At 37.6% G+C, this 27,088-nt stretch overlaps 1 protein-coding gene and 1 pseudogene across 2 annotated transcripts in view; both read left to right on the top strand.

Annotated features, from left to right (window-relative positions):
- ANTXR2 (ANTXR cell adhesion molecule 2) overlaps positions 1 to 27,088 on the top strand; it is a 153,771-nt gene that overhangs the window by 55,450 nt on the left and 71,233 nt on the right. For both annotated transcript variants that reach the window (XM_053655651.1, XM_053655650.1), the window contains exons 11-12: positions 3,488 to 3,566; positions 17,423 to 17,518. In XM_053655651.1, coding sequence (XP_053511626.1) covers positions 3,488 to 3,566; positions 17,423 to 17,518 — 175 coding nt within the window. The remainder of the gene's footprint in view (positions 1 to 3,487; positions 3,567 to 17,422; positions 17,519 to 27,088) is intronic.
- Positions 4,805 to 6,556, top strand: LOC119057047 (10 kDa heat shock protein, mitochondrial-like; annotated as a pseudogene).

The following is a 27,088-nucleotide window of genomic DNA, read 5'->3' as shown; positions in this document are numbered from 1 at the left end:
ATTGAAGATTAAGGTAGTTTGGGGTAAAAGTGACTACAGAATTAGAGAAGCCCAATATTTGGGCAAGTTGTCTTCTAAGCTTCAGTTTCTTTATTTGGAAACTGGAGATAATGCTACTGCCAAACTCAGTGAGTTACTGTGAGCAGTAAATGAGAAGATAAGCGTAATATATCGGGCTCATAGTAAGGAATCAATAAATGCCATCATTATTAGTACTGTTGTTGACGGCAATTAGTACTGTTGTTGACGGCAATGCTTTGATTAGGAAGGTGAGGATTATATTTTTTTAATTGACTGCAGGTGTCAAAAGAATCATCAGGTGGCTTTCCATGTCTGGGGAGCCTTAATTTAGTTTTATATGACACCAGACACTTTATACTGGACTGAGATTTGGGAATAATGTGCAGTTATTTTGGTTGCCTATAAGATCTGATCAACACGCATTTCTACTATAGGAAAGAGTGAACTTGGTTGTAGGATAAAAACTTTGCTTTACTGATCCCTTGAAAGTTGAATCAGTAAGATTACCTGCAACCATCATACATTGTCATAAATTAAATGATCTCTCTTGCATCTGAAACCTTGTCTGCCATGTCACATGCTGTCTGGTATGTGCTTTAAAGTGGAGGAATTAGGAACTAGAAGAGATTATTTTTGGATTCGATCATGCTTAGTCTTCAACAAAACAAAACAAAACAAGACTCTCAGTTTTGCAGAATAAGCAATTAGTTTTAAGTTTTCTTTTTTAAGTAAACCACTTGGCATTCTGCTTTGGAGTAGTTCAGAAGTTCACTTAAGTTAATATAAACACCCCAACTTCTCATTCTTTTGTGGATTTAGCTAAGCTTTTTTTTAATGTTTTGAAGAGAATATTTTACAAGAAATATTTTTAATAGTATTCCTGAATTTTGAAAAAAAAAAACACATTTGAAGAAGTTTGCTAGTAGTTACTTTTCTGTTGGCTCCATTTCTGTACAAATCCAAATAAAATATCGCCTTGAGGCAAGAAACACTTGAAGAATTTTCATTTCATCAAGCATCTGTAGTATGATGGAAAGAGTTCAAAATTTGTTAGAATCCTAGTCTTACCACTCTGGGCAAGGTAATTAACATTTCTGGGCTTCATGTACCCTATTTGCAGAACTGTGGAACTACTCCTTGCTGAAAGGGTTATTGTAAGGATTAAAAGAGACAATGTCCATAAAATGCCTATGATAGCATCTGGCACGTAGCAGGCACTAAACAACATTTCTCATCTCCCCTCTCCGGTATCATTATTGAAAATTTTACCAGTGGCTTGAGATTGTTTCTGTTTAATTCTGACTCTTCATAATTAATAGTATTTGGCAATTGATTCCAAACATAAAGAAGAAATCTTTTAAATATAACAAAATTATATTAATTCAGAGTAATTAAGGCAAAGTTTCTGGCTATTAATTTTTGCAATTTAGAATATTTTATGAGAATTGGGGGCACAGCATTGTATAGAAGCCAGATTAACAAAATGTTACCTATATCTTTGCTTTAATGAATGGATAGCTTTGATTTGCTAGCCAACTGATGATTATATGATAATATTTTTTGTCAACTCTTTTGAAAATAGCTGTTTTCTTAATAGTTTAAAATCTCCTTGTCATTTTTTCCTTTGATATTTTGTTAGAGCTATTTTTTAAAACAGTTACTAACTTCTGGCTGACTGATCCCAAATAATAAACTACTGGTCTCTAAATTAATAAAAATTTTAATTATTGTGAGTTATTTTATAATTTGAAGTTATATTTAGGAAATCAGAACTACATTTTAACTATGATATTTCTTAGCCATGGACAAAATTTACACTCTCTCTTTTCTACATTTCTCAGGATATTGCAATATTGAACTGGCCAAAAAGTTTTTTTAAATAAAAGACATATTTTCATTTTCACTAATAACTGTATTGATTTGAATATTTTGAGTATGTTGGCTATCTCCCACATGGTATAATGTTGATTGTTCTCAGTTAATGTCTGGATTTGACACCATCAACTTCAGCTGGTCTACCCTGACCATGGAGCATTGTCCAGTGAGAAATCTCCAGCGCAAAACTTCGCGAACCACTTTTGACATATTGGATCAGTCACAGCACCTTCTCCATACACTGCACAAATATTTATTTGCATTTCAGTTGCATTTTTACCTTTCTTAAAATAATAAAACATAATATACTGAAAATGTTGCTTATTTTCTTCCATCTTCAGTATTAAAATGGCTACATAAAATTCACCAATTTTGATAAGTTTTTAAAAATGCATGCTGATGTGATAGCTGTCACAATAAAATTTAACAAAGTCATTTTGAATGAAGTTCAAGACAACTAAGCGCCACTAGAGGCATCTTACAGAAAAAAACAAGTGAACTTTTTGGCCAACCCAATATCTTGGAACCATCTATAATCAGTGCCTACAAATAAATAAGGATGGTTTTTTCCTTTCAGTTTATCTTTGTCTTTTATTATCACTTTCTCTGTTTTATTTTTCAGTAGTTTATAATTTCCAATTATATATTCTTAATCAATGATCTTGTGATGATACTAATATCTATAGGTAGAAAAACTAAGCTAAATGGAAATTAAGAATATTTTTTCCTCTTTAGATATTTTTGAACCTGAAACTATCTTACCATTTCTCTGGATGAAGGAATTTTTTTTTCTAATTTGTTGAAACTACAGTACTTTCCTCTTATCCATGGGGGATACATTCCAAGGTTGTTAGTGGGTGCCTGAAACTGTAGATAGTACCAGACCCTAAATATTCATTTACTATATTTTTTCTGCACACATATACCTTTCATTTAGAAGGAGCACATAGTGACTTCATTTTGGCACATCTAATTGCAAGCGTCACTGTTACACACTGGGGCCATTATTAAATAAAATAAGGGTCACGTGAACACAAGCACTGAGATAGCTTGATAGTCATCGGATAATGGAGCAGGCTGATAAGTGCCCACAGGGGGAAAAGCATGTACAGCATAAATAAGCTGGAGGAAGAGATGATTGAGTCCTGGGCCAGACAGAGAAGGATGGTGAGAAATTTCATCATGCTACTCAAAACAGCATGCAGTTTAAAACTTAGGAATTTTTAATTTGTGTAATTCTCCATTTTTAATTTTTTCAGACCCTAGTTGACTATGGGTAACTACAACCACTATAAGCAAAACTTCATATAAGGAGAGGACTACTGTAAACAAACAAATGGGAATTTCTTCCTGTTTCCACTTATGTTAGTACTTCCTTTAGGAACAATGATATCACTTAAGGAATTTGCCTCTGGCTGTTCCAGTAAGGACTGGAACTAAGAAAGAAAAAAGCTGAGCTAACTGACCAAAAGCTTTGACTTTTTGAGTAGACTTTCTGGCTGGTTTTGAATTATGTAAGAAAGTAAAAATATTCCACAATAACCGAGTTTTTTTATTTACTTTTAATTATTGTGTCTTCATTTTCTTTCAGAACTCTTGATGTATCAGTGAGCTTTAATGGAGGAAAATCTGTCATCTCAAGCTCATTAATAGTCACAGCCACAGAATGTGTAAGTAAAAAGAATGCATAAGTTTACCATTTAAAAATAATTCTATCCAGAAATAATTTATGGATTCTCAGTGTTGTTGCGTGCTATAATAAAGAGTGTTCAAACAATAAAGCTGGAGATCATTACAAGGAAAAATTTGTATAGAATTTATTTTAGGTTTTGTCCCCCCTGTAGCTGCCTTTACAGAGATCTTATTTTGATATTTATAAAATCTAAGTCATTTAAAATAAAAAATTTGTAGGTGAATGATTTCCAAATGAAGAATTATCTTTTTAAACATTAAATATAAACAGAATAATGCTTTTTGTTATGAGGTTGAATTATAGTATCTAAGACATCCTGTTTTTGAAATTATTAGTGCATCTTAATGAGTGAACTTATTATTTTATCCATTTTAATGTTGGTGCTTTCTCATATGAATAAGGAATTTGATTTTGATAGCTTGAAAACGTCTTACTTTGAAACTGCACTGAAACTATATTTTAGTTGAGATTATTGATTTACATTACCTGTCAATGTTTTGAAATATAAACTCCATCAATAAGACACTGTTTTCCTTATAGTTAATTTTTTGGGTTTATGAAAACATTTGGTATTAGATTGCTGAACATGAAAACAGAACAGTAAAATGGACTGACCACGTGGCTATTATTTTATGAGTATATTTTCTTTGTAAAAATACATATAAATCCAAGCACAAAAAAACCCTGCCCTTCAAAAAAAAATTCCTAAGCTAAACTTTTCTCACATCTCATGTCTTGATAGTTTCCCATGTTAATTTTTAACTTGAGAGACATTGGTTCTCCAGAGAACAAACAAAACAACTCAATGTTGCCTGTAAAGAGATAGTTGTGTTTCCCATTGTGAGAAAACATTACAGGGAAAACAAACATCTCTATGGACTCTTGGGTCGCTGTGGAATTCTCTGGGTAGCTCTTTATCAATACTTGTTTCTATTTTGAAAATATTTTCCCCTCTTTTCATCTGCCATTCATGTTGTAATTTATAGGTTTTGTGTTGCAATTTGTAGGTTTTCTGGTCTTTCAGGATGTGGTTGAGATTACAAAATCTTGTGATAGATAGTGTTTAGCTCACTGAAATGGCATTTTTTTCTCCATCCTTCTTCCTATTCTGCACCTCTGCCTGTCTTTTTTTGTTTCAAGCAGGAAAACAAACCTTTTCGGTATCACGTAACCATACACAGTTGCAGTGTGTAGGGATGCTGGGGTTAAATGACTCATCCGGAATTTGCAAGTTATGTGCTGTAAGGAGGTCTTCCTAGATCTTGCTAGTTCTCAGGAAAATGTAATGTGACTTAAGGTGGTTTAAGAGTAAGGTAATTTTGAGAAAGGACATTGGTTTTGTCAGATGGAGAGTGAGTGAAAGGACAAGTTGTAATGTTAAATAAGGGATCAAAGGAATTATTATTGAAAAGATATTAGAAAATAAGGAACGTGAGGTGGTGAACCCTGAAGATCACCCAAGGGAAGAGTGTTTCATGCAGAGGGAGCAGCTAGAACAAGGTCTAAGGCAGGACTCTGTTTGGCAAGTTTAAGGAGGAGCAAGGCAGCCAGTTTTCTGGAGTGTCGGTAGTTGCGGGGAGTCAGAGTCCTGAGATGAGTGGAAGAGAGTGGAGGGAGGGAAACAAAGTACGTAAGGCCTTGTAAGTCATTGTGAGGACTTGAGTTTTTCTTCGGAGTGAAACAGGGAGCCACTGGAAAGTGACGTGGTATGACTTAATGTTTTAAAAGAGTCATTCTGGCTCTTATGTAAAAATAGACTTTGCAGGTAGGGGCCGAAGTGGAAATTGGAGACCAACTTTGTGGCTCTTTACAGTGATCTAGGCGAGGGGGGTATTGCTCCACCGTGGGGATGACAGTGGAGATGGTGAGGAGTTGCTAGATTGGATTCAAATATATTTTAAAGTCGAGCCCATGGGATGGATACCTAGACAGAGTAGTTGTGGTGTAGACATGAGAGAAAGACGTGAAGAACAGTTTCGAGCTTTTTCACCTGAGCAGATAGGGTGGGTTGTCTTCAGGTAGAGCAGTTTTTAGAAGATCAGGATTTCTGTTTTGAAAATGTTGAGTGAAAGATACTTACTTAGTCATCTCCCTTGAAATGTCAGAAAGGGAGTTGAATACACAAGCCGAAAGTGCTAGAGAGAGCTCTGGACTGGAGCTCTGGATCGGCCTTACCTGAAGGAAGATCAGAGGCACACATTTGGGAGGTGTTGTATGGAATGGAGTAGCCAATCAAATTCCACCTGGCTTTTAACGAGGAAGAAAACTTTCGGGAGATAGAGCAAGAAATGAAAGAGTATAAGAGAAATGTTTGTGTTTATGGAGGAATCAAGAAAATAGGTTCTTGAAAAAAGAGGGGAGGGGAAAGCATTTTACAGATAAATAGCTAACAGATATTGAGGGTACATATATTTGATTGGAATGAAAATAGTGGAAGGAATGCTTGAAAATAGAAAATTTAGACCAAATTATCAATAGCCTGAAAGTAAAGTTTGGAGTTCATCCTACCAGTCTGTGTTTTCTAAATTGAAGTAAACAAAAATGTCAGTGTTGTAATGAAAAAAAAAAGAAAGAAAAGCTCCCACATTCACAATCCAAGGACCCATCTGTGTGTCCCCTCTTGTGTCTGGATGACAGAGCAGAGTATGAACTTCCGCAGTGGAACCATGGCAGGAGAGGCATTTAGAAAGCTTCTTTCTCTACTTGATTATTTATTCAAAGGAGTGCAGCTGAAGCTGTGACCAAAGGAGGCATTATGCATTCAGAAAAGTCTCAAGGAAAAGTGTTGCAACTACCAGTATTAGCTGTTGGAGCAGGCTGTACAGGCAAGGGTGGAAAGGTTTAACCAGTTGGCATGAAACTTGGAGATAAAGTACTTCTCCCAGAATATGGAGGCACCAAAGTAGTTCTAGATGGCAAAGATTATTTCTTAGAGATGGTGACATTCTTGGAAAGTATGTGGGCTGAAATAAGTCATTATTGAAATGGCAACATGTGCCCAGCTGGTATAGCTCAGCTGGTTGAGCGCCAGCCTGCAGACCAAAGGGTCACTGGTTCCATTCCCAGTCAGGGCACATGCCTAGGTTGCAGGCCAGATCCCCAGTGGGGGTCTGTGAGAAGCAACTTCACATTGATGTTTCTCTCCCTCTCTTTCTCCCTCCCTTTCCCTCTCTTTAAACATAAATAAAATCTTTTAAAAAAAAGAAATGACATCATATGAAGCTGCCCATTCCGCTGAAGTTCTGAAATCTTTCATCATGTAAATAATTTTTGTGTATCTTTATAATTAACCAGTGATATCCAAACTAATAAAAAGGAATAAAGATAGATACTTTTTGTAATGCTAGGTTTATTCAACATGAAAGAATATTTTTATTCTCAATTTGTTTTCTCTCCCACTTAATTTAAAAATATACTTGGAGGAAAAGATAACTATAATCATCCTTGCTACCTTCCTTCCTTCCTTTCTTCTTCCCTCCTTTCTTTCTTGATGTGGGAGGAATATATAGTGATGAAGAAAAATTACAATGGACAAAGCTAGGCAGGTAAGGATAATCGTATTGAACATTCTTACAATAGATTGAACTCAGCTCCGCTGAGACAAAGGGCTGGAGAGTTTGTAAGAGCTGGAGTGTAGGAAACGTCAGGCTCCTCTGCCTCCTAACTGGCCTTACCTGAAGGAAGAGGAATCTTTTCCCCATCTTCCTGACTAAGGTAAGGTTAAAACTTGGAGCAAAGCGCACATCAAGGTTAGGCTCCTACCATCCCACAGACACTGTGATGGTCACATTTTGAAGGGATGGTTCTTGGGCCCAGAAGCACAGTCCCCCTGGGGTCTGGAACACTGGAAAGTGACTTTAAAGGAAACCTATGTATTTGAAACTAGCAGAGAAAGAGTTTGCGGCTGTAAATTTTCTAAAGTGGATTCCCTAAGAAAGAGAGGTCAGGAAATTTGTCATCAGGAAGAAACCTGTTTAAAGTTTAATCAAGCTGAGGAAAAAAATGTAAGGCTATCTTGGCCAATAGAGGAAGGGAAGTGAATTAGAGAAAAAACAGCTCAAGAAATGGAACAATCAGAACACTTACCCCAGAAGAAGCCAAAGGAGGACAGAATTCCAACATGAAAATAAGGCAGGGTAAGATGCCTCTGAGAGCGAAGGAGAAAAGGTCAGAGAGGTTGTGGTGACCTTGATGCTTCAGTTCAGGCTGATGTTTTACAGACTTTTGTGTGAAGTTCATTATTACACTAATTGTTATAGGATAATAAATATTATAATCTACTTTATATTGAAGATAATCATAGGATAGTCCTTTTTCTCATTAACTGTAACTATTATTTTATATTCAAACTCACATTCCTCTGTGTGTGGGAATAATATTACTATTTTATAGATATAAAAAGACTGGGGCTGATCAGATATACCTGCTGATGTGTGCATTAAATCTCTATTCAGAATAGAAGAAGACAGTGGGTAAAATCATGAAAAACACCTGAGCATTATATTTAAAATATCCAGTATTTTTGCACATTCAGATGTGCTAGTTAGGTGAGATTACATACTTGGTAATATTACTTATTATAGGGTGATGCTTTGGAATTTCACAGACCTTTGAAAACACCAGCAGTTTAGCAATTGATTAATTATGGCAATCCCACAAATAAAGAGGCCTGTCTGGGTGCTGCAAGAACATCCGGGCTCAGTTCTGTGAAGGCACTTATGTCACTGAGCTCTCATTTCCTGTTTACTCCGGGCCTTTCTCAACTGTCTTCAGAGGCTGATACAGGGCTTTCATCTTGCTTATTGCCCCCCTTCCCAGTGCCTGGTTCTTGCACAGGGTTCATGCTCCAAAGTTATTTGCTAAATGAATGAATGAAAGTGGTCATATATCTGGTTTGAAAGTGGAAAAACCAAGGTGTAAGTTGCAGAGATTTAAGGGTAGAACCGGAGGAGATATTTAGGCAGTAATTTCTCTCCGTCTCAGAAGGTCTGAATGTGTCTGTTTAAAAAAAAAAAACGTGGTTAAAGATGTCTTCTTTCCCTCCTTGGAACCACTCTTCTGAATCACCTGGAATAATAATACCAAGAATATCCCGGCTGCTGTGGCTCACTGGCTTTTCAGCACAGACCTATGGATTCCTAGTCTAGGGCACATGCCTGTGTAGTGGGACAGGTCCCCACCTGGGGGTGCGTGAGAGGCAACTGATGTTTCTCTTCCTCTCTCTCCCCCTCCTTTCCCCTCTCTCTAAGAATAAATAAATAAAATCTATTAAAAAAAGAAAAAGTAATACCACAAACATGTTTTCTGAGCATGGTTAAGTGTAAGACTGTGCTAAACACTATGTATATGTAAATCCCTTTATGACTTCATATAATACTCAAAACTCAAGAGGAGGCTATTGCCATTAGCTTAATTTACAGATCAGAAAACTGAAGAACAGAGAGCCACCTTCATCTGTTAGTGCACATTGATGCAAAAATGTCAGAAGGTACTTTTTCTATTAGGTGGGCCCAGCCCTCAACAGGGGTACATGGCTTGAGGAGCAGAACATGGGCTTATTTCAACCCTTACTGTGCCCCAGAGAGGGGGGACTTTGAACTTAGCGGCTCTGAAACCTCTTCAGTTACTTGTTCAGTTTCCCAAATGAGTAAACACTAGAATTGACAACTGAACCCAAATCGGTTTTGCTCCCAGTCTGAACAGTTGCACAATCTGCCATTTGTAATAGGTTCTAAATTGATTTTTATAAAACAGGTCGGCAGTGTGTGTGTGTGTGTGTGTGTGTGCGTGTGTGTGTGTGAAAAGTGAGAGTGTAAGCATTTCAGGTTTGGGAAGCTGTACTGTTTTTGTCACAACCACTCTGCCATGTTGGGCAAAAGCAGCTATAGATTTTTGTAAACAAATGGGCATGGCTGTTTTCAATACAAATATGTACACTGAAATTTGAATTTCATGAAACATATTCTGCTTTTGATTTTTTCAGTTATGTAATAATGTAAAAAAAATTTTTTCTGAGCTTGTGAGGTCTTATGAAATAGATGAGTTGATTTAGCCTTTGGGCCATAGTTTGCCAATCCTTAATATGGAATATTCCGGAAGAATCCAGTAAATGAAGTTGCCACTAATTCCATGATTATTTTTTCCAACTCTGAATTCATGGAAACAAAATTGTGGGGACCTATTCCCCCCTTTCTGTGTCTGTTTTATTTTAACATGGTTGCTGTGATTATTTTCTAGATAAAAACATGTGATTCATGCAGTTTCGAAAATTTTGAGTGATTATAGTTATTTTGCAAGTACAGTAGTGACTCTGGTTTGTCTGTGTACTTCTATGATTCTCTTAGCTTGAATTTTATTTATATTTGGCTGGTTTTGACTGTACATTAATAACTTGCTTTCAACAAAGTAAAGGAAGTCAGATGCAGAGGAAGGTAAAAAACTTAATGTGTCCAAGATGATTAGGAAATATATTTCTTCTACTTTAATATCAAGTTCAATTTTCTGATATAGTCCCAGGTAACTCCTAACAGTGTTTTGGCTTCACGGCCTTGACCAGCATCGAGGTACTAAGTCGGTGCCTGGACCCCTCAGTTCACTCTTACACCCTGGCCTCCTTGGACATCTTATCATGCTGCATGTTCAAAACCGTCCTTAGGAAGAACTGGTCAACAAATGACTAATTCCTCCTGTAAAAAAGAGACTTGCTGCTTTTTTAGAAATTTGTATTTGTATCTTTTCTTCAGCTTCTTCAGGTGCTACCAAGTATCCTCAAACTCTGTGCTTTAGCTGAAATTGTCTTTTTCTTGTTCTGCCCCCCCCCCCTCCCGGGCTTTCTTATACTTCCTCCACAAGGTCCTCTTAGAACCCTAGATAGACTAGGTTAGTTTCCAGTTTGACATGTTTCTATTGTAGTTTCCTTCCATTCTACTCACATTTGTAATTTTTGTTCAAGGTTTATCTCTCTAGCTAACCTGTGGGCTTCACAAAGACTCGTACATTATGCCTTTGGTACCTGTTCAGCTGCCTGGTGTTAAACAGAGATGAGCCTAACCAGAAGTGAGAGGCATTTAGTTTCTGCCTATGATGCAGATCTATGTGTAATCATACCTAGTTTCATCAGACACTTAAGTCTGTGGTTTGCAGCATAGTATCAGCTCACAGGATTGCAGTCTATGGTTGGACCTTTCCTTAATTTGTTTATAAAGCTATGTGAACAATGAAAATTATTTTCCTTTCATGACTGAAGTCTTTCATGCTCTGATAATGGTTCTGGAAATTAAAACAAAGGAACTGGGAGAGTCTGAATTTGTATATAGTTAACTGAGCTAAGTCTGGGTCCTGTTATCCAGGGCTGGGATTCATGCATTTACAGCAAGTCCAGGATGCATGAAATTCTCTGCTTTTTCTGACCTATATTCCATCATGCTTAGTTTAAATATGATAAAGATTAGGTCTGTAGGTCTTTAGAAAGTATGTATTTTGGTATTAATTTTATTGTAGACAAGTCTTTGGAGTCAGATAAGATAATAATATTGTCATACTAAATGTATGTTGCATCTGGACATGCATAGTGTTTTGTCAGTGTTTTCATAGGGACTTTATGGGGGGGCATCAAGAATTTTACCTGTTTACCCTGCCCAGTCCATCTACTTTATATTACTGAGTTATTTATATATACTCAGTATGATTTTCTGAATTTGCTATTCATGAAACATTCATAGAAAAAAACTAACCAGTAAACTTTTAGCAGATTCATATCTCCTAGTTGCATATCCTTATTTCTGTACACAGGATTTGGATTCTAAGAAAGGAAGCCAAATGTTCATAGAAGACTTTTGAAAGTTGCAAAGCACAGCCAAATGGTGAGCAGTTTCCAGGAGTGCCCCAGCTAGACCCCCGTGCAGGAGAGGTCTGCCGGGGAATGCTGTGCTCACCCCAAACACGAACAGTCACAGATTGGATGTATCTTATGTAAGCCCTTACATTTGAAGGTGGGATCATGGATTTGACATTTCTTCCATAGGATATCACAGTTTGTATGTTATTTCTTTGACATTCTTTTTTTGTTAATATTCCTGTTTGCCTAGATTTTAGAGCTGAACATAATCAAACCTGTAGAGAGTTGCATGATTTTTTTCATGAATGTTTAGAATTCTGTGTAGAAAGATGTACTTTGAGTGTCCATGTAAGTAGGCGGATGCATGTTTGAATTGTTTTAATTGGTTTTAAGAGAACTTAGGTATTTGCCTAGAAAAATTTCTATAAAGCATTTATTAAAGTATTTATTCTCTCTCTCTCACACACATACACCTTTCTATATACGAAACACTTATTTGGATGTTTAAGATATATCAGTAACCAAATATTGAGCTGACATTTTCATTCTCCCTAACTGTACACTAAGAAGTTGCTATATGTGTACATGGCCTTTTATTTATTATTTTAAATTAACTTTTTATGGGAAATATCATGCAATAGCATTTTGGAGTGCCTTAAGAATGGATTAATTGTAGATGGTAGAGCAATGTGGAAATAGTGTGGGTATGTGAACTTTGTGTAGTTATTTTTGTTGTCTTCTTTTTTTAAGAAGTACTTAAGTGTAGTTTTTTTATTCCTGAGAAGATTTGTTGTTTATTTTAAGGGTGTTTTATTGATTATGCTTTTACAGTTGTCCCATTTTCTTCTCCCCTTTATTCCACTCTGCCCTTCCCCCACCAGCATTCCCCCGACCCCCTTAGTTCATGTCTATGGTATGTACATATAAGTTCTTTGGCTTCTCAATTTCCTATACTGTTCTTAACCTCCCCCTATTTTGTACCTACCAATTGTGCTTATTCCCTGGACCTTTTTTCCCATTCTCTCCCCTCCAGTAACCCTCCTTGTGATCTCCATTTCTGTGATTCTGTTCCTGTTCTAGCTGTTTGCTTAGTTTGTTTTTGTTTTTAGGTTTCTTTAAGGTTCAGTTGTTGATAATTGTGAGTTTTTTTGTCATTTTACTGTTCATAGTTTTGATCTTCTTTTTTTAGATAAGCCCCTTTAATATTTAATATAGTAAAGGCTTGGTGATGATGAACTCCTTTCACTTGACCTTGTCTGGGAAACACTTTATCTGCCCGTTCATTCCAAATGATAGCTTTGCTGGAGAGAGTAATCTTGAATGTAGGACCTTGCCTTTCATGACTTTGAATACTTCTTTCCAGCCCCTTCTTGCCTGCAAGGTTTCTTTTGAGGAATTGGCTGATAGTGTTGTGGGAACTCCTTTGTAGGTAACTGTCTCCTTTTCTCTTGCTGCTTTTAAGATTCTCTCCTTATCTTTAATCTTGGGTAATGTAATTATCATGTGTCTTGGTGTGCTCCTCTTTGGGTCCAACTTCATTGGGACTCTGTGCTTTCTGGACTTGTATATCTATTTTCTTAAAGGGATTGGGGGAGTTTTATTATATTATTTTTTCAAATAAGTTTTCAATTTCTCATTCTTGCTTTTTTCTTCTGGCACCCCCATGATTTGGATGTTGGAATGTTTAAAGTTGTCCCAGAGGTTCCTAAGCCTGTCCTCATTTTTTTTTTTAATTTTTGTTTCTTCATTCTATTCTGATAATATGTTTATTTCTTCCTTCTGTTTCAAATTATTGATTTGAGTTCAAATTTCCTTCCTTTCATTGTTGGTTCCCTGTATATTTTTCTTTACTTCACTTTGTATAGCCTTCGCTTCTTCTTTTATTTTGCATCTGTATTCAATCAATTCTGTGAGCATCCTGATTTACTGGTGTTTTGAACTCTGCATCTGATAGGTTGGTTATTTCTTTGTCAGTTCTTTTTCTGAATTTTGATCTGTTCTTTCATTTGGGCCATATTTCTTTGTCTCGGTGTACCTGTCCCATTGTAAGGGGAGGAGCCTTAGGCATTTGCCAGGGTAGGGCAACCCATGTAGCTTCGTTGTGGTGTGTATGTGAGGGAGGAGTCAGAGAGGGAACAATGCTGCTTGCTCAGCTCTTGCCCCACTTTCAAGAAGCTGGCAGTTTCTCCTGCCACTACAACCTCCATAAGTTTTTATAGCTAGAGGTTCTGAGGCTTTATTTTGCCTGTTTTGGAACCCTGGGTTGCATGGTGTGCCTTGCTCCTCAGTGGTTTCCCCCATTTATCCACACTCGAATGTGGTACTGTCCTGTCTGCTAGCTGCCACCTTGCCTCATGTCCTGTCCACCCCAGCTGTCCGTCTCTGTCCCTCCTACCAGTCTGGATGAATGTTTCTTCTTTAACTCCTTGGTTGGGACTTCTGTACAGTTTGATTATCTGGCAGTTCTGGTTATTTTTTGTTTTTAAATTTGTTGTTCTTCTTTTGGTGGTGTGAGAAGGCAAAGCATATCTATCTATGCTTCCATCTTGGCTGGAGTTCCCTGTTGTCTTCTGGAAGATAAATTTAATGAAATAAATGATCAACGGTTCTAAATCCCTGTTGTCTTCTGAAAGATAAATTTAGTGAAATGATCAGGGACTCTAAATGATACTTTTGTGGTGTCCGTTTTGGTTAATTTGCAACATAATACCTCCTACCTAAGTAGCTTCCATGGTTAGTCCTCCTTCCACCCATATACAAAATTAGAAAACAAGTGATAGTGTAATTGTTCAAGTATACTTGATGCTTAATCTTTTCCTGGAGTTTTCTGAAATTAATATTTTATGGTCTATGCTGTTCTGAGAATTATTTATATATTTTTAATTTTTATTTTATTTTTAATTACAGTTTATATTCAATGTTATTTTGTATTAGGTTCAGATGTACAGCTTAGTGGCTAGGCAATCATATACTTTACACAATGATCCCCCTGATATATCAGGTATCCACCTGTCACCACACATAGTTACTGCAATATTATTGACTACATTCCCTGTGCTGTATGTTACATCCCTATGACTGTTTTGTAACTGCCAATTTGTACTTCTTTAACACCATCACCTTTTTCACTCAGTCCCCCTGAGAACAGTTTGAAAAGTTAAATGGATGTATTAAAACTGAAAGTCTGCTAATAATAAATATCTTTGAAACAATTTGTTTGGGGACAGTTTCCAAGCAACTATCTGGTAACTTTTTTCTTCGTGTTTCATTGTGATACTAACAGATGATACGGAAATGACACATTTCAAGATTTTTCAGATTAACTAAACCAAGTGTATTTTGCAGCACTTCCTTGCTAATCCTTTTGAAAACTACTGTTTCTTCTCTTTTTTCAGTTATTTACAAATAACTGTTTACATAATGATTGTTCTGTCTTTTGGGGCATAGGTAATTATGTATTATACTTCATTATAAAATGTTCTACTAAAAAGCTACTACCATTCTTGCTTAAACATCAGAAAGTCTTTTAGCTTTAATCAATGCTGATATTTTACAAAGTGATTTCTAGAGAAACTGGTTCTGTAGGATACTGAAAATGTTAAAAAAAAAAAAAGAACAGTTCTGTGCTGATACTAAGTCAAACTTCGTTTCACCAAAACAATTCAGAGCTTTACAAAAATGTTAATGTGCAAAGTGATCTTCTAAGAGAGATCTAATAGTCATGGCTTTTCCACAGAGTTTGTTTCTTTGGGAACAACCAGCTTTCTTATTTTGTGGATTATCATAGAGGTCTCATTTTATCAAATTACTTAAGTTCTTGGGGCCTCCGCTTTCTAATACTTTTAATACAATGGCACTCTAAGATACATACTGGTAGGTTCTCTGCTCTGCCCCGCAACAGCTCTGTCTCTCAGCTCTTTGGATAAACGTGGCTCTCACCCTGATCTCTGGGCTTCTACTTCTTGTTTCTTCCCTGAATTCTTTCCCTTAAGAACAAAACAAAACATTATTACTGGGGATCCCGTGGAGTAGATTCGGAAGGTGCACCTGCTCCCTTGGAAACTTTAGCTGTACATTAAAAGTTTGGTAATCACTGTTCGTCGTGATTGTGGCTTTTCAGTCTTATTTCTTTGGAGTTCATTCTCTTAGTAAATAGCCAAGCATGGAGTACACATTGGTAAGTGGTTTGGACCCAGCCCCTGCCCCTCTAGAGCTCATATGAATAGTGTCAGAAAAGAGAAATTAAACAACAATCATAGTTATTCATAAACAAATAAATATGCAAATACATTGTGATAAGTGCTAAAGATTAAAGTATAGAGAACTCTGCATTGTATAGTAAGGAGGAACATTTCTAGCCAGAGGGTGCAAGAAAGGCTTCCTGGGGAAGTGGCTTCAGCTAAGCTTTGTGGGGTGAATCAGGTGGTTGCTAGATGAAGGAGATTGGAGGCCAAGCCCAGAGCAGGGCCTTTGGGCTGGAGGACCTGGGAGTGGGGAGCAAGGGGGATAGAGCAAAAAAAGAAACAACAAGGAGAAAGAACTGATGGGCATGGATAACAGTGTGGTGACTGCTGGGAGGTGCAGGGGGTGGGGAGAGGTGGAGGGTAAAGGAGAGATAAATGGTAATGGACAAAGGATGGACAGAGACTTTACCTGGGGTGGTGAACACACAATACAGTGTATAGATATTATGTTGTATAATTGCACACCTGAAATCTGTATAATTTTGTTAACCAGTGCCACCCCAATAAATTCAATAAAAAGGAAAAATTACCACTGTGGCTTTGGAAAGATAGTACTTGAGCTGCCACGGGAGATTTTTGGTACACGGATACATGAGATTGCATTCTTTTGTTGGTGCGTGTATGCCATTTGCCCACAAGAACCACTGTTGTTCATTTGTCACCTTCTTGGTGATTTATGATATTCACTTGCTCTATCATTAAATATATAAAGCAAATAGTGTTCCATTCCCCAAATAATCTGGGGAAATTCTGCCTAGAGGGAATCATGGTTGTAACCAAAATAATCCTTTCCCACAGACAAAAGGTAGGGACCACAGGGACCCTTCCTTTAACCCCAAATAGTGGTCTTTTCTACATTCCTTTCTACATTTTGCAAGGCATAATTTCAAACAATTTCTACATCTTGCAAAATTTTATATTTATTATTGTTTGCTCTATAATAACACATATGAAATAGAATATAAAGGAATTTATACAATTTAAAGAATTTAAAGGAATATGATAGAAATCTGGTTTGACATTATTAGGCTTCTAGTAGTATTTTCAGGTGTTTCCTAAAAAAATAAAAAGTATTGGTTGTTGATGTACCCATTGAAAATTTTTAGCTCATTTGAGTCAAACTGACGACATTTTTAGGAAGCAAAATCTCAATGGATTGAGAAAATGCTCCAGATAAGGGCAGTTCTGCAGTTTACTTAATCATTAGAATCAGAGGAGGAGACCTAAATAAAGTTATACGAAATCCATTGTTGGTAGATTAAAGGGGTGGGAGAAAGCAAAGCAGGGGCGTCTTCAGGATTGAATGGAACATAAAGCAAAGATACACACAATAGTTAATAATTAACCTTCACAGCACAGAGATGGGTGCAGGGAACAAGGAACAAAATGACAGTGAGACGTTCTAGTGGGGTGTGTTCTGAGGGCTCTGGAAAAGGAGATCGCTCTGACAATTTAAAAGTGTGTCATTTTAGATGCAAAAAGACAATGGACAGGCTCCCTTCAGGTGAAGGTTGACCTTTGCCAAGGAAGACACAGGCCTAGGACATGACCGCCCACCATGACTCACTTTTAGTGAGGAAGTTTTACGTTCAGACCATCCTATGTGGTATTTTTCATTCTCTTGAGTGTGTAAGGCCACCATGCAGGCTTCCCCTGAGCTTATCAGGCTTAGTATGTAGCCCCTTTTTTCTCCACCGGGATTTGACCCTTAGCTTTGCTGACTGCCTTATTTTTGTTTTCTTCCTGCTCCAGTCTAGTGGAATTGCAGCCATCATTGTTATTTTGGTGTTACTGCTGCTCTTGGGTATCGGTCTGATGTGGTGGTTTTGGCCCCTTTGCTGCAAAGTGGTGAGTAAGACTTTCAAACCTACTCTTTTTTTCTTAACCAGTAAGATATAAATAAAGCCTGAAATGTAAATCAATGCTACATTGTTCAACAGCAGCAGTTTCAACTAGCAAATTGAATTTTTCATAGTTTTTATCAATTACTTCTAGAAAACATGCATGCCAATAAATATTTTTTATAAAACTTCATCTAACAAAATTTCAAAATCAGGTTGGGAGGAAGAAGGGGAGAAGAAGGTAAGAGAGAAGTCATAGGGGTAAAGGGTTTTCCACTTAATTACAAAAAGAATTTTAAGTAAAGTAAATGATATTGTCTACTGGACTATTGGAAGAAGTTGAAAATCTGTCAGATCTCTTTTTAAGTGCTTACCAAATCTCTCATTAACTTTTTGAGAGATCTACTATTTCAGAACCTTCTTTTTTTGCACCTCAGAAAAACATTTTAGTTATAAGTCATGTGCAAATGCCAGGGTATCTGTTAAAACAGTCACTTTTGAAGTCGTGGCAGTTGGTTTTAGTTTATATCATTTTTCATGTTTAAGTAAAAGCTCTAAAAGGACATGGGTGTATATTAGTTTTCTGTTGCTACTATAACAAATTGCCACACATTTGGTATTTTAGCTTAAAACAGTGCAGATTTACTGTCTAACCATGATGCGATCACTGATGCAGCATGCCCCTCACTGGGCTCGAGTGGGCTAAAAGGTATCAGCACGGACACATTCCTCCCTTAATGCTCTGGAGATCTGTTCCCTTGCCTTTTCCACCTTGTAGAGGCCGCCCACATTCCTTGCCTACAGGGCCCCTTCCCAGATCTTCAAAGCCAGCAAGATGCATCTCTACCATCCTTCTGTAGTCGCATCTCCCTCTGACTCTGAACTCAGCTGGGACAGGACCTCCAATGTTAAGGAACCGTGTGATTAGGTTGGACACTTGGATAATCCAGGATAATCTCTCATCTCAAAGTCATTAACCTTAATCACATTGCAAAGTTCCTTTTGCCTGGTAAGGCAATTTAGTCACAGTTCCAGGAAATTAGACTTGTGGACATCTTTGTGGAGTTGCAATTCTGCCTACCACAGGGTGGAATGCTGAGTAATAAATAGCAGCAGACTTCAGGCAATCCAATTTGGATTCTTTGGGTTTCATAGAAAAGATTATTCCAAAGAAGCACTTTTTCAAAGCATGCCTACTACTTATGTTGATAGTGCTCCTTTTTATTATCAGCACATGATATAGAACTGTGTATTCCGTAGATCATAGTATTGTTTTACATAATATTACTAGACTGCCTTTCACCCCCTCACCTTTGCTGATTGATTTCGGCTTCCTTGCAACATCAGGCAGTGCCTGTACTGCAGTCTGTGTTCAGTAGGCAACTTTATAATCTTTTATCTCAGAGCAGGAGGCACAGAATTAAACAACAGTAGAAACAAGAAGCATCCTGTCTCTTTGCTGAACTAATCAGTTTCCTGCCATAGCAGTTTATGCACAAACGGCTTCCTGTTGTAATCTTGACTTTCCTAGTGACACCTAAAGTTTAGGTCAGCTAGCATTCTTGAGTCTCACAGTAAAAAGCAAAACTTTGTCCTAAAGTGATTTGTACTCCTTGTTTTTGTTTTGTTTTTATTTTAAACTCTGCAGTTAGGGATTTTCTTTCTTACTTTGCAGTTTCATATAATATGGACCAGTGGGCTGAAAAGTGTCAGATATTTTTAAAGACACTTGCAAAAACTGAAACAGGCTTCTTTGGGAGGTTGCTAGATGTGCTCAGATGAGGTCTTGACTATCATTTTAGATCTTATAGAAGGGATTCAATCATCAGGCTGTGAGGGAAGATCCATTCTCACCCTGGGACTCTGAAGATTGCAAGTGTATACCTTTAAGATGTGAGGGTTTCCAATCCTGAGAAACATCATGAATGCTTGCTAATTTCTAGAGCTGGTTTAATGGAGAAAACCACTTTCACTTTACATTTAGAAATGTAGATTTAGAGGGCAGCAGTCCCTGGGTACCAGCTGATACTGAGATCTAAGTATAAGTGAATCACAGCAAATCTTCCCCAAAGTTGGTTTGAAAGCCAGGAGAAAGTAAAGGCAAACTTCTGCCTTCAACCTTTAGCAGTCTACTGTGCCAATACAGTGCTAGGAGCTGGGGAATACAAAAATGATTACAATATGGTATGGAAGCTCACATTTTAGTGCAAAACACAGCACTGTGGGCAAAATGTACACAGAGGGTGGTGAGTGTCCCAAGAGTAACACAGGTAAAGCACAGTAAGAACACAAAAGAGGAGGGATTTGCTAGAGTTAAGGGACTGTTTCAGAGAAACCTAAGCTGCTGACTCCAAACTGAGTTTGGAATAATGAACAATTTTGTTGACAGTTGAAGAAGGACCATTCAGTTGAAGTGTGTGCAGAATTATGAGTTATTCCGCCATGCTTTGGAGAGGCCTAGACTGAGGCCTTAGGTGCCGCTGACAGGGAGCGTGAAAGATGGTTTGAGATCCAGGACTGAACCCCTGCAGGGAGGGCCTCCTGTGTCTTTTAGTAAGTTTGAACTCACCCCAGGGATGCCGAGAAGCCACTGGAGAGATTGGATCTGTAAAATCCCCTGAAAGAAGCTTTGCTTGCTTCTTGGCTAGATGTCTGGTCCTGGCAGGGATTAAAGTCTGTGTCCAGCTCAGTTTCAGCAACGATTGAAATGGAAAGCCAGTAACAGATAGTGCACCTTAGGGGCGGATGGAGCAAAGAGTCTCTGACGAAGTGCGGAGAGCTGGAGTATAACAGAGGCCACGTGAGCTGGAGAACAGTGAAGAGGTGACCGGAGAAGGGGCGAAGGAGGCTAACCTTGTGGAAGAACAGAAAGATTTTGAGTGTACCCCGTGCTGTAGGACACCTGAGGGATATTTATTTTATTTTGTTCCTTTTAGAGACTATACATGTGCAACGCTGGCGTCAGAATGTGCTTAGTTAAATAATCCTTAGCATTAACTTACTAGGGATAAATTTGACTTTGATTTTCTGTTATTAGCATCATATTACTTCTTAATAGGGAAAAGATATACATCTATTTCAACTCGGTATTGCACAAATTTCTTTTTGTTTCAGTGTGTTTAAGCACCAGTGCTAGAGAGTTAAAACTAATCTTCCAACTGAAGCATGACTAACAGTCTAAAAGGTCTGTCCTCCTGCACACTTAAATTGTCTTTGCAATTCACCTTTTTGGGAGTCCTATGCTCCAGACCTCTTATCAAGGTAAACAGCCTGGGGACAAGCCCTGACCAGAGGCCTCACTATTTGTCACACATTCTTCATTCAATCATTTCATATTTTATGAAAATATCCTTTTTTACATTTTATTTTATTTTAATTGTTGTTCAAGTACAATTTTCTGCCTTCTATGCCCATCCCAGCCCACCCCCCAGCCCTCCCTACCTTCCTCCCATTTCTCCCCACCCTTGTTATTGTCCATGTGTCCTTTATACTTGTTCCTGCAAACCCTTCCCCTTTTCCCCTGAAATTCCCTCCTCTCTCCCCTCCGGTCACTGTCAAATACCCTATGATCTCTCCTTTAACAGGAACCTAATCAACAAAACAAACAAGCAAGCAATAACCAAAGACACTGAAATTGAGAACAGGCTGACAGTGAAAATATCTTATGAACTGATTTCATCATTCATTGTTTAGAGATTAAGATTTCATGGGTATATAATAATGACTCAAATGTGACAGTGGTATTTGGATCTTAGACTTGATTCTCAGTTGTTTTTGTCCTTGAAGGCCTTTAGAGGAGTGCTTATCAGATTTCCAGTGGTGGCTCTTCCCCTAGGGAAGGCTTGGGGCTGAGTGAGGTATCTCCAGGAATCAGCATAGTTTGGAAACCCCGGCGTGTTATGTTGAATAATGATCCCTAAAGTTATCTAGGGCTTAATTCCTGGAAACTGAATGTTATGTCATATGGGTAAAAGGGCTTTGCAAATGCGATTAAATTCAAGATTTTTTAAACCTTCACCTGTCTTTATTTTTCTTTAATTTATATTCTCTTTTAGAAAAATCTTTATTGTATTCTTTTCCATTGCCATTTAGCCCCTTACACCCCCCTCGCCCCAGCAATCACCACACTGTTGTTCTTGTCCATGAGTTCTTTTTCCTTTTTGCTAATCCCTCCACCCCCAACCACTCCCCATACCACAAGCTATCATCTGCTCTCCATCTCTGAGTCTGTCTCTATTTTGCTTGTTCAGTTTGTTCATTAGATTCCACATATGAGTGAAATCATATGGTATTTGTCTTTCTCTAACAGGCTTACTTCACTTAGCATAATGTTTTCCAGGTCCACCCATACTGTGGCAAAATTTTCTTCTTTTTTATGGCCCAGTAGAATTAATTCCATTGTGTAAATGTCCCATAGTTGTTTTATCCACTCTTCTACTGATGGACACTTGGGCTGCTTTCTTATCTTGGTGATTGTAGATAACACTGCAATGAACATGGGAGTGCTTATGTTCTTTCCATTAGGGTTATGGGTTCCTTCAGATGTATTCCCAGAAGTGGGATTGCTGGGTCAAAAGGCAGATCTATTTTTTATTTTTTGAGGTATTGCCACTCTTCTTTCCACAGTGGCTGCACCAATCTGCATTCCCACCAACAGTGCAAAAGGGTTCCCCTTTCTCCACATCCTCACCATCACTTGTTGTTTGTTGATTTATTGATGATTGTCACTGTGACAGGTGCAAGATGATATCTCCCTGTGGGTTTAATTTGCATTTCTCTGACAATTAGATTAGTGACACTGAACATCTTTTCATATGTCTAGTGGTCATCTGTCTATCCTCTTGGAGAACATCTGTTCAGGTCTTTTGCCCATTTTTTCTTTGATGTTGAGTTTTATAAGTTCTTTATGAATTTTAGATATTAAGCCCTTATTAGATATTGGTGAATTTGTTCTCCCTTTGGTGTTTTTTTTGTTTTGTTGATTATTTCCTTTGCTGTACAGAAAAACATTTTAGTTTGATATAGTCCCATTTGTTTATTTTTGTTTATTATTTTTTTGCTTCCCTTTCCTGGGGAGATATAGCTGATAAAAATTTTCTATAAGCAATGTCTGACATTTTGCTGCCTATGTTTTCTTCTGTTTTATGGTTTCTCCTTTAACATTTAAGTCTTTATTCCATTTGGAATTTATTCTTGTGTGTGGTGTCAAAAGGTGGTCTAGTTTCATTTTTCTACATGTATCTCTCCAATTTTCCCAACACCATTTTTGAATAAACTATATTTAACCCCTTGTATGTATTTGCTTCCTCTGTCAAATATTAATTGACTATAAAGGTGTGGATTTATTTCTGGGTTCTCTATTCTGTTCTGTTGATCTATGTGTCTGTTTTTATGCCAGTCCCACACTATTTTAATTACTATGGCCTTGTAGTATAGTTTGATATTATAGCATGATTCCTCCACCTTTTGTTCTTCTTTCTCAGGATTGCTGTTGCTATGTGGAGCCTTTTGTGGTTCCATATAAATTTTTCAAATATTTGTTCTAGGTCTGTGAAATCTGTCATTGGAATCTTGATAGGAATTACATTGAATCTGTAGTTTGCTTTGGTTAGCATGGACATTTTAATGGTGCTAATTCTTGCTATCCATGAATATGGTATGTGCTTGTATTTATTTGTATGTTCTTCAATTTCTCTCTCCAGTGTCTTATAATTTTCCAAGAACAGGTCTTTTACATCTTTGGTTAGGTTTATTCCTAGGTATTTTATTCTTTTTGAAGCAATGATGAATGAGATTGTTTTCTCGATTTCCCTTTCTGGTAGTTTGTTATTGGCATATAAAAATGCAGCTGATTTCTGGATATTAATTTTGTATCCTGCTACTTTGCTGAATTAATTTATCAGTTCTGGTAGTTTATTGATGGAATCTTTGGGGTTTTCTATGTATAGTATCATGTCATCTGCAAATAAAGACAGTTTAACTTCTTCCTTTCCAATTGGATGCTTTTTATTTCTTCTTCTTGTCTAGTTGCTGTGGCTAGGATTGTTGAATAAGAGAGGTGAAAGCAGACATCCCTATTTTGTTCCTGATCTTAAGGGGAACACTTGTAGTTTTTGCCCATTGAATAGGATGCTGGCAGTGGGTTTGTCATGTATGGCCTTTATTCCGTTTATGTATGTTCCTTTTATTTCCACTTTGCTAAAAGTTTTTTTTATCAAAAATGAGTGCTGGATTTTATCAAATACCTTTTCTGCATGTATCAATATGATCAAGTGGTTTTTCCCTTCATTTTGTTTATGTGGTGAATCACATTTTTGATTTGCATGTGTTTTATCAACCTTGCATACCCAGAATAAATCCCACTTGATCATGGTATGTGACCTTTTTAAAGCATTATTGTATTTGGATTGCTAATATTTTATTGAAGATTTTAACATCTGTGTTCATCAATGATATAGGCCTGTAATTTTTTTCTTTGTAGTGTCTTTAACTGGTTTTGAAATTAGAATAATCCTGGCCTTGCAAAATAAGTTTGGGAGCCTTCCTACCTCTTGAATTTTATGAAAGAGTTTGAGAAGGACAGGTGTTAGTTCTTCTTGAATGTTTGCTAAAATTCACCTATGAAGCCATCTGGTCCAGGGCTTTTGTTTGTTGGTAGTTTTTTTTATTACTGCTTCAATTTTATTAGATGTATTCTGTCTATTCAGATTCTCTGATTCTCCCTGATTTAGTTTTCGAAGATTGTATATTTCTAGGAATTTATCCATTTCATGCAAGTTGTCCAGTTTGTTGACATATAGTTGTTCATAATATTTTCTTACCATCCTTTGTATTTCTTTGGTGTCAGTTGTTATTTCTCCTCCTTTGTTTCTGATTTTATTTATTTGCATCCTTCTCTTTTTTCTTGATGAGTCTGGTTCAAGTTTTGTCAATCTTGTTTACTTATTCAAAGAACCAGCTCTTTGATTCATTGATCTGTTAATATAATCAAGCTGTAATCAGCAGCCAGGCTTAAGCTCCACAGGTTGGAGCAGAGTAATTCCTATGGGCAGGGCTACTGCTTCCCCTCAGGCAGCTGCCACTTGGAGGGGAGTGCTCTGCCTGAGCTAGATGGCTTCTGGAGTGTGGGGAGTGACCCAGCACAGAGATTCTGGTTCATGCAGTTCTCTCCCCAGAGTCACTGACCCCAGACTCTCCTCAAGCTTCTCTAGTCCACTGTCCTCTCTCTGCTGGAGCCCAGGGAAAGTGGCTACAAACAAAATTGTGTGTATTTCCCTTTAAGAGGGTCTCCATCTGTCCAGCTTTCTCTCCCCAGCAGCCCGAAACACTGCTGCTTTTCACAGCTGAATGTTACCTGGGTCTCTTTCTGGCTCTGGTACTGTAGGCTGGGGAGCCCAGACTGGGGTTTAGACCCCACACTTCTCAGGGTAACACCCCAGCAGCTGAACTATTCCTCTGGAACTTCAGCTGCCACCTGTGGGATCCCAGCCAGCTCTCTCATGCCACCTCTGTACTGCCTACTAGTTTTGTTGTGGTGAAGTGGTTTCCTCTGTCCGTCCTTCGTTATAAGGCATCTCTTCAGCTAGTGGTCAGTTGGTTGTTCTGGATGGTTTCTTTACAATTTAGTTGTAATTCCACATTAGTCCTGGGAGGAGGTTAGTGTAGCGTCCATGTGCTCCTCTGCCATCTTGGGTCCTCTAAGGATCTTGAGATAAGGAAGTTATTGGGGATGACTTAGGTGGGCTCTAAATGCAAGTACAGGTGTCCTGATAAGAGTTAAGAGCAGGACTTCACACTACGGAAGGGGAGAAAGCAATGTGACCCTAGAGGCAGAGTTTGGAGTGATAGAGGTATTAGCCAGGGAATGCTGAGGGTTACCAGACACCGGAAAAGGCAAAGAACAGACATACCTCTGCTGCGCATGACAAATAGAAATCTAAACCAATGCTGTCTGAAGAGCTTCATCTAGCTATGATCATAATGAAAGAGTCCTCATGCAAAACTGAAATTTTTAGATGCTACCAATAGTGAATTATGGAGTGTGTTGAGTTTGCAAACTATTCCATAAGGGGAGAAGTTCTCATTTTTGTGTGAAGTTATTTCTCACCATCTGTTAAGAGTCTGCATCCTGCTTATTGACTAGCCTCACAACCCTCTTTTACAACTGCTTTCCTTTAACAAAGACATTGACAGCATCCTTTCTTTCCCCTTAAATTAAAAAAAATGGGACAGGAAAGATTAAAAATGAATTTATGTATTGAATCGTGAGTGAGATCAGAAAATATGGATGTTTTCATCATTTTTAACTCAGAAGGTATGTTGCATTTGTAGCAGATTTGTTGTACTATCAGGATGGCAGAAATGACAGTCCCATAGTTGTGTCATTTGAAATAACCAGACTCTCCACAGAGTTACAGATGTAAGGCTAATGAGGTGGCAAACAAAGCCTTTCTGGAGTGCTGTCAATTAGAATGTGTTATACAGCTGCAAATAAATATCCGAATATGCTGGAAATGATAAATGTTTACTTTGCTCTAGTGTTCTTGGCCAAAGTTCTCCATCCTCAAGGGAATACTGCAAGGTTATTTTCCTTAGTGCATTTAAGACATTACATAAAAATCTCATAAATCTTAATTTAAAAAGTTATCTATTTAAAGCCCAATTTGCTTATGAGTAAGTTGAGCTTTCATGATGAGCATATATCTGACTGGAGCTCTATGGAATCATTTTCTTAGCTAGCAACAGCTGTGCTGGTCTTTTCTAACTAGTAATAATGCTTCTACATTCACTTGTTTTTTTATTGTTGAGGAGGGCTCTTGGTGCCTTTATTGAGTTACTTTGAGAGCAGCCTATTTTTTTTAGAATACTCAATAAAACAGAAGTAATTTAAATTTTAATATGCCTTTCTTGCACCATTAATTAAAATGATTTATGTTTGGTTGTCTCTTTGAAATAATGTGTGATATTAGTACTTACTGCTTCCACAGTGATGTTTTCCAACAGAGCATCATTTGCAAACTCTTCGTGGTCTTAGTGTATTTGCTTTCACAGCAGAACCTTGACTTAACCCCTGGCAGAGTAAAGTCTCGCACTGTTCTTTCCAGTCCCTATTTGCCATTTAAAATATTTATTGTCCAGACTTCCCACCAGTTATTTGTGCATAGTAAGAATCTTTGACCATTGTTGAGTCTGTCAAGGAGGAAAGGGAAAGGAAGATAAGGTAATCCAGACCGTATCTTGGTCTGGATGTTGAAAGCATCTAGGTTTGTGAGATTCAGAAAAGGACATCCCAAATACCAGGGTAAGAGACTTTGTATTCATGTGTTTCAGAGTAGAGGAACTACACTTGCTCTCTGATCTTATCAAAAAGAGAAGGGAGAATAAAAGGAAGACCCGCTGATATTTCAAACAAATTTTTGTAACCAGTAAGAATGATTTCTCTATTGTCTGTGGGCTCCTAGGCACTCAGATGACATTGCTGACAAACGGGGCATTTGCTTTTGTCACTGGCAGGACTCAGGTCTGAAATAGCTGTTGATCTACAGTTGTACTGTATGTATTTTTCCTTATTCTAATT

Source organism: Artibeus jamaicensis, unplaced genomic scaffold (assembly GCF_021234435.1).
Source record: "Artibeus jamaicensis isolate MK-2021 breed Jamaican fruit bat unplaced genomic scaffold, CSHL_Jam_final scaffold_1031, whole genome shotgun sequence".
Lineage (NCBI taxonomy): Eukaryota > Metazoa > Chordata > Mammalia > Chiroptera > Phyllostomidae > Artibeus > Artibeus jamaicensis.
This window is presented reverse-complemented; position numbering and strand designations above follow the sequence as displayed.